The sequence below is a fragment of the Oncorhynchus mykiss genome, chromosome 1, assembly GCF_013265735.2.
Source record: "Oncorhynchus mykiss isolate Arlee chromosome 1, USDA_OmykA_1.1, whole genome shotgun sequence".
Lineage (NCBI taxonomy): Eukaryota > Metazoa > Chordata > Actinopteri > Salmoniformes > Salmonidae > Oncorhynchus > Oncorhynchus mykiss.
Genome location: NC_048565.1, coordinates 61,677,503 through 61,685,993, shown reverse-complemented (window position 1 = coordinate 61,685,993; position 8,491 = coordinate 61,677,503). Strand labels below are relative to the sequence as shown.

The 8,491-nt window shown below is 42.2% G+C and overlaps 1 protein-coding gene across 1 annotated transcript; it reads right to left on the bottom strand.

Moving 5' to 3' along the window:
• Window positions 1-1,825: 1,825 nt before the first annotated feature.
• On the bottom strand, window positions 1,826-8,214 carry bag3 (BCL2 associated athanogene 3). Its single transcript, XM_021607133.2, has 4 exons — window positions 8,003-8,214; window positions 4,445-4,777; window positions 3,878-4,228; window positions 1,826-3,716 (listed from the first exon to the last, which is right to left on the bottom strand). Exons 1-4 carry the CDS (start codon window positions 8,195-8,197, stop codon window positions 2,556-2,558), a joined length of 2,040 nt encoding a protein of 679 aa, XP_021462808.1. The 5' UTR covers window positions 8,198-8,214; the 3' UTR covers window positions 1,826-2,555.
• Window positions 8,215-8,491: the final 277 nt, after the last annotated feature.

The window sequence follows — 8,491 nt, the reverse complement described above, 5'->3', positions numbered from 1 at the left end:
AAAACACTACACCATAGACTTGAATCAAAGGTCAATGGATGGAATTGTTGTGTCACATATCAAGATCCTTTCATAAAATTTAAATATAGACCTATTATAATGGTGAAATAAGTGCCAGGGCCTGCGTGCATAATACACCTGAAGTGTTTCTCATAAGGATTTACCTTAAATGTCCCCTAACCTAAGGGAACTGTTTGGGCATGGCATAGAGCCCCTCAAACGTTTTCCTTAGGCAAGTGCATACTTAAGGGGATTTACAGTAGTTTGAAGGCATGTATGACAGAAAGAGTCTCTGGTTACCAGGGATATGACCTGATTCACTGACTGAACATTAGGCAAAGAGATCACATTTGTTTTGAGAGATAGCAAAATAGAACTTCTACATTCAAGACAGGAGAAACAAATTGATTCAGATAATAACGCAAGTTTCTATTACTTTCTTGCACATCAAGCTAACTTACAGAGTAGGTAGCTAGCTGGCCATAGAGCGGTGCACAATTGGCCCAGCGTTGCCCATGTTAGGGTTTGGCCTGGGTATGCCGTCATTGTAAATAAGAACTTGTTCTTAACTGGCTTGCCTAGTTAAAGGTTACATTTTTTTTTAAGCTAGCTAGCCAGCTATCTTTGTAGCCATGGATTGTGCACCTTCCATTGTTTAGCTAAGTAGCTAGCTATCTACAGTGCAGTCGGGAAAGTATTCAGACCCCTTGACTTTTTCCACATTGTAACATTACAGCCTTGTTCTAAAATGGATTAAATTGTTGTTTCCCTCAATCTACACACAATACCCCATAATGACAAAGCAAAAACATGTTTTTAGCCATTTTTGCACATTTATAAAAAATAAAAAAAAACTGGAAATATCAGTTTCATAAGTATTCTTTACTCAGTACTTTGTTGAAGCACCTTTGGCAGTGATTACAGCCTCGAGTCTTCTTGGGTATGACACTACAAGCTTGGCACACCTGCTACAGAGATGGTTGTCCTTCTGGAAGGTTCTCCCAACTCCACAGAGGAACTCTGAGTGACCATCGGGTTCTTTTTCACCTTCCTGACCAAGGCCCTTCTCCCCCGATTGCTCAGTTTGACCAGGTTGGCCAGCTCTAGGAACAGTCTCGGTGGTTCCAAATTTCTTCCATTTAAGAATGATGTGTTCTTGGAGACCTTCAATGTACCCTTCCCCAGATCTGTGCCCCGACAGAATCCTGTCTCGGAGCTCTACAGACAATAACTTCGACCTCATGGCTTGGTTTTTGCTCTGACATGCACTGTCAACTGTGGGACCTTATATAGACAGGTGTGTGCCTTTCCAAATCATGTCCAACCAATTGAATTTACCATAGGTGGACTCCAATCAAGCTGGAGAAACATCTCAAGGATTATCAATGGTAACAGGATTCACCTGAGCTAAATTTGGAGTTTCATAGCAAAGGTTATGAATACTTTTTAAATTAAATGTAAAACAAAAGGTCAAGGGGTCTGAATACTTTCCGAATGCACTGTATACACCTAGCTAGCTGGTTGATGTTTTCCTTTTGCAACCAGGGCAGAGGAAAGCAACATTGACCTCCCACATTTGCTGTGTACATTGATATGATATCCATAGTAAATGAAGCACAAGGGAACTCATGGGCACCCTTAAGTTTTTCACTTTATTTAAGGGGGAAATTCACCTTAAAATGTTTTATGCAACTGACTTAAGGAAACTTTAAGGGGAAAAGATAAAGGGGAAGATTTCTTATGCAGGCCCAAGACAGCAAAACAGGCAATGCACCTACAGGCTGAAACTAATGAAACCCAAATGAACCATATCAATTGTTGGGTATGTGTGTGAAATAACTTGGTTTTTATTTGTTTTTTTTTAAGAAAAAAAGAAGATTTTTCTCTCAAGTAGCTCTATCATCTGAGGCACAAAAATAAATATTTTTCTATGACTGAGTCATTAACATTTACTAACATAGATTTGTCCCATTTCTTCTGACGGAATCTGAGGTAAATATTGTTTCTCGAAGTAGTGGATTAAAAATAAAAGAGGGAAATATTAAACATCTCTTACAATTTCCACAGAAGCCCTTTCTTATAGAGAAGTTGTCTACTACTCTACATACCAGTGTTCTTCTTATTGAATATGTATTGAATAACTTTAAAAACAACCACATCACATGACCCGAAATTAACTACATACAGGTACATTTTAGTCTTATATATATATATATGGATGGATAAAGGCCTCTTATATAACCTCTATTATGCATGTCTCTTTAACACATAGATCATGAAAATGGTCTTGCAAAAAGACATTGGCACAGCAAAAGGCAACAACAATGGCTTAACATCATTGAATACATGATGCACTCGGATACCACCATCACATATAGAATGTGGTGAATGCCAGACAATACCAACACTGTAAATTAAGTAATACATGCATCGTATAGTTCCTATGTGATATCTGCAGTTGAAAGGCGGGTATTGGGAGCATTGAGAGCAGCCCATTTCCACGGTATCTTTGATTACATTTCTCTCCTCTTCACTATAATAAAACTATGGAGTCATTATGAGATCTCTCTGGCCATTTCCACATTCGCTTGGCTGATCATGCTGGGCTGCTCTACTTTCTGTGGCGGGCTGTCACCCTCCATCGGGGACTCATTGACTGAGCCCGATGGCCGCTCATCCAGCATCTCCAGTGCATCCAGTGTGGTTTGGACCCTCCGGACTCCGTCACGTCGCGCCTGTCGCACGTCCACACGTCCCTCTGGGTCCACTGAGTCCAGTGCCAAAAGCTCTTTGGTCAACAGCTCCTCCAGCAGCAAGTACCTCTTATCATTCTTCTTCCCATCAAAGCATTTCACCTCTTGCTCCAGTTTCGCCACTCTCTCCTCTATCTTTTGCACTTTAGCCAAGCCTGGGTGACACTGAGCGGCGGGCTCATTTTCTGATTTTGGGGGCAAGTCCTCCTGTGGAGCAGGAACAGCCACTGGCTCCTGGGCTTCTGGTTTCGGCGACATCTGGACTGTGATGTTTGCTGTCTGTTGCGGCTGCAGTTGCGGCTGTGGCTGGGGTTGTTGTGGAGGTTGTGGTTGTTGCTGGGACTGTTGTGGTTGTTGATACAGCTGTGGTTGCTGTGGTTGTTGGTACTGTTCAGGTTGTTGGTATTGTTGTGGCTGTTGGTACTGTTGTGGTGGTTTTTGGTACTGTTCAGGTTGTTGGTATTGCTGTGGCTGTTGGTACTGTTGTGGTTGTTGGTACTGTTCAGGTTGTTGGTACTGTTCAGGTTGTTGGTACTGTTGTGACTGTTGGTACTGTTGTGGCTGTTGGTACTGTTGTGGCTGTTGGTACTGTTCAGGTTGTTGGTACTGCTGTGGCTGCTGTGGTTGTTGTGATTTTTGGTACTGTTCAGGTTGTTGGTATTGTTGTGGTTGTTTTGGCTGTTGGTACTGTTGTGGCTGCTGTGGGAGTTGTGGCTGCTGTGGCTGTGGTTGTTGTGGTTGTTGGTATTGTAGTGGCTGTTGTTGATAATGTTGTTGCTGCTGTGGTTGTTGTGGTCCTTGGTACTGTTGTGGTGGCTGCTGTGGTTGCTGTGAGATCTGTGGCTGTTGACGCTGCTGTGAGTCAGCCTCTCTCTGCGCTGCTTGGGGATACTGAGAGATCTCCTGCTCCTGCTCCATTCTGTGGGGTGATTCTCTCTGTGGCACATGGTGGTGGACCTGGACCTGTGGAAGTAAGAAGGAATTATTCATCCTGAATAAACATTATGTCAAATTTGCCAGACTGGCATTTGTGGCTATGTATATGAGACTTTTTATTTTGAAGAATCCTACTGCTATTGGCTGACTGGCAATAGGCGTTGTGATGAGTGGGGGAAAAAAGGTACCTGTGGTCTCTCTGTAATGACCTGTGCTCTGAGGGGAGACTGGCTCCTTATATGCGGTGGGATATGGATGGCGGCAGTCTCGCGGTGCTGGGGAGGCACGCTCGGGGACGGGGAGGCTCGCTCCCGGGAAGAGGGCGTGGCTCCATGATGACTGCTCCAGTCCTCTGGCTGCAGTCGGTGGAAGGAGGGCTGGTGCTCTGAGTAAGCCGGAAAGCGCTGGGTGTAGAGAGCGGGATTGACAGGGGCTTGTTGTGGGTGACCTCCGGCCCTCTCGTGGATCACTGGGATGGGTATGTAACCTGCCTGGAGGCCTGTGCTGCTGGGTCGCGGGGGCTGGTGGAGGGGATGGCCCTAAGGAATGAAAGTCCAGTGTGAATCAGAGGAAGTACAATTGCATAGTCAATATTAGAAGTAGTCTAGAAGTAGCTAGAGGTTTTGTTTGATTCCAACATCAAACACGTGTGTAACTAGAACTTTCCCTGCAAATCCTCCAATGACATCAATGTATGGTTTTAGCAAATGGTAAGAGTTCATGCGCAGTAATCTCAATAGATAAAACAATCTCACCTCAGGTCCTTGTAAACTAGGTGAACAGGACATGCAGGGCTCAGGAGTAGAGCTCTCGGAGGAACCCTGCAAAGGAGATCTAGGCCTGCAGTGGAGCGTCGGGGTGGGGGAGGGTGTCCGCCCTTCTGCCCGTATATTTTGCAGAGCAGTCGGCTGGATGTAGGAGAAACACGGGTGTTGCTGACGGAGGTCTGCACCTTCATGGCAGACTGGGATTGGGATGTAACCCTGGCGGAGGGTGGGGTGCTTCATGTCCTTCACAAAGGCCTTCTGCATCTCCTGAGGACTCGGCTCTGGTGGCACACTTGGGCCATTTTGAGACAACTGGCTGACCTGAAGAGGAAACAAAGTCTGAATTAATACATGAATTAATACAAAATAAGTATGCGAGTGAAACTCTAACCCCAGAGGCAAGCAGTTACTGCCAATCCATCCATAAAACATTCAGTTAATGTATTCTACAAGGGAATGGTGTCCAACATCCCAGAAAGATTAGTTCTTTCTTCCAAACTGAGGAAGAAAGAGCAATTTAATATCTTAGGCTACTGAGATTAAATTGAGATTGATTGAAAAGAGCTGTTTGCTAGAGGCTGAAACAAATGAGTCTTCAATAGAATCTGCTCTGGCATCCAGGCTATAAGCAAACATCATTAGGTGCAATGTGAAATATCCCTGGGAGATGTAAAAAGTATCACCTCCCTGGACAATTGGAAGCGGAAACTAGTTCTTATCCAATTGCAAGTGTGTGCCTGTCATAAGAAGCATGCCATCACTACATGTGGATATGAAGATTATGCATTTGTTGGTTTGCTAGGCAGTATTTGCTATCATAAAACATAAATCCTATTTATCTTATGTCCTCATATGGGTGTCTCACAGTAGAGACAAACTACTCCATGATGCTGCCTTGATGATCACCAGGAAAACCAATTAAGAGTGAGACACCTGACAGTGACAGTGGAAAATAGTCTCTCTGTGATATCAATACATGACCAGTTTTGCTTTACCATGCAAATCTAATTAGCAATAAAGTATATTTAATTGTGAGTGATTTAAGAATACTCCAATATTTGCTTGCCTTCAGGCTATACATGTGTACTGGAGAGCCATACCGCTTATACTGCGGTCCAACAATAACAGATTCGGTAAGGCCCACAAATACAATGTTCCTCAGCTCAAATATTTTGAAAAAAGATCTAGGTATTCTTGTTTGTGGTCAGAATATAACTGGTTCACCAACAATTATAACATTAATGCTTTGTTGTCTTTTATGATTATGCTGTCATCTTATGCTTGCTTATATAAAGGACGTCACACTGCTTGCCTAGCAAGTATCGCTTCCTCCTAATTCGGCGCAACACTGTAGGCTCGAACCCAGGACCTCTGCCTTGCTAGCACACGTGACCAGTGGTGTAAAGTGCTTAAATAAAAAATACTTTAAATTACTACTTAAGTTGTTTTTTGGGGGTATCTGTACTTTACTATTTATATTTTTGCCTACTTTAACTTCACTACATTTCTAAAGAAAAGAATGTACTTTTTACTCTGTACATTTTCCCTTACCCAAAAGTACTCATTACATTTTGACAGGAAAATGGTCCAACTCACACACTTATCAAGAGAACATCCCTGGTCATCCCTACTGCCTCTGATCAGGCAGACTCATTAAACACAAACGCTTCATTTGTAAAGTATGTCTGGCTATCCATAAAAAAATATATTTTAAACGTGACGTCTGGTTTGCTTAATATAAGGAATTTGAAATAATTTACACTTTTACTTTTGATACGTAAGTACATTTGAGCAATTCCATTTACTTTTGATACTTAAGTATATTTAAAACAAAATACTTTTGCTCAAGTAGTATTTTACTGGGTGACTTTCACTTGAGTCATTTTCTATTAAGGTATCTTTACTTTCACTCAAGTATCATAATTGAGTCATTTTTCCACCACTGCACGTGACCACCCTACTGAAGCATCTTACCAGTCAGTGCCAAGCAAAAAGCTAGCTATTCACTGGTGCAAGTGGGAACATTGCAGGCTGAGAAGTAAGCCTCACACATCCCCATGTGCTACACTTACATACTTCAACAAGGTGTGGCTCAAACTAAAATCAAACTGTCCAAACTGGAAGCATGTCCTACAGACAGAGCTGAAACAACAAACTGTATGTGTGGGTAGTGCGTGACAAAGCACCAGACTCCACTGGTACATGATGTAAAATAGCCTAGGTTTAGACAAGTGGGAGCAACCCACTGAGCAAAAGTCTATATAAGTCCAGTCTACACAGTTTAGCACGACAAAGACAAGTGTCCACAAGACTGTGTAGGCCCATTGGACCTACTGCATTGGAACAGTCCCAAGCTCCTCATGACTATTTAATTAGTCTGGTAATAAATCATTCAAATTAATGAATTCAAATGATTAATTATTCAATTAATTTGAAATAAGTACTGTGTGAGGCATAGTGTTGTACTTTTTAATTTACATCATTCCCGTTATGCTTTTTTGATACAACAACAGTAGTTGTGAAACTCTGAACGACCTTTTGCCCTCTGCCATTTTGGCAGGGTCCCTGTACACTGCCAGCATCGCACCAATTTTATCTCCTGACAGCTGTGTCTTTCTAGCAGATTCTTAGTGACACTAACTTTGGACGGCAGCAAGTGTTGATCTTCCTAATGCAAGATGCCAACCTAGGTAGGGTCTGCTTCCCCAACCCTTCAACACTTAAGTTGACACAGTTCTTCAGGACACAGATATGGTGTAAAACCATATCACCAATTTTTGTGATTTGTTAATTTCAATGGATTGTAGATTACTTGGAGCTGTTATATATGCGCAGTAGGCTACTGGAGTTGGGTGGTTGATGAACCCACCTCAAATCCCTTTTAAGGAAAAGTTTTAGTAACGGGTATACGAAATATGAACAAGCGCATTCTACATGGCCTAATAGGCTTTAAATAAACATTATGGAGATGTCCAAACACTCAAAGCCATGGCTTTACATATGACTGCAGTGCGTCATCAACCAACCAGCCACGCTTAGATCATCACACAAGAACATAACCTAACAGCCATTGCCCGTTATTTAACCCGTTATAATGCATGACGGAGAGGGCTGGAGCCTAAAAGAGACAACATTCCATTGCGTTGGCGTATATGAAGTCTAAGCAGATACGAAGTTTGAGCAGTGGCAAGTTGTAACATATGGTTTCTAAATGTTAAAGAAAAGGAGAGAGAAGTTTAGCCTACTATAAATAGAATATGCCCACTCTGTCTTCCTATAATAAAAGCCAGTGCGTATCAGAGGCAGTGACCATAATTAACCACTGAAGCGCTTGGTCGACGGCCATGCCATATACTATATATATATATATATATATATATATATATATATATATATATATATATATATATATATATATATATATATATATATATTCTGTGTTGTGTCTGCCATGCTATCATCAGACATTACATTTTCAATCCAACTTTCTATATCACACTAGCCCTCCCACGCTACACATCATTTTTACTCAATCCATGAGCCTACCTTTTTGACATCGTGTCTGGGGTCATTCCAGCTTGTTGTGCGATTAATGTGATCCACAAAAAAAGGCCATCCTGTCTGTGGGTCAATTTTAATTTCCCATCCTGGGGGTAGAGGGTCGTTGTTATTAGCCATATCTACCATTGGTGACTGTGTCTTCATGCTGCTCAAACTCCTTGATCCTTTATACTGTGCCATGTTATACAGTCAACGGATCCTTTAAAGATTCCGCACGGTGACGTGTGGGAAAGGGGGCTGGAAGTTTCTCGAAATAGCACCGTCAATGTTGGGATTGGGAAAAAATTGCCACCTCCAGTGTCTCGAGATTCAGGGAGAAGGTTCCAGCCTAACAGTGAGGCGATCTGGTATTTACGTTCAGGACATGAACACCTGTTTGTTTGTATGTATATTTTCCAATTTAACGTTACGCCATAGATTCCAATAATAGCCCTACTTCACACGTGGTGATACAATGTATTCAGCTCAGAGCGT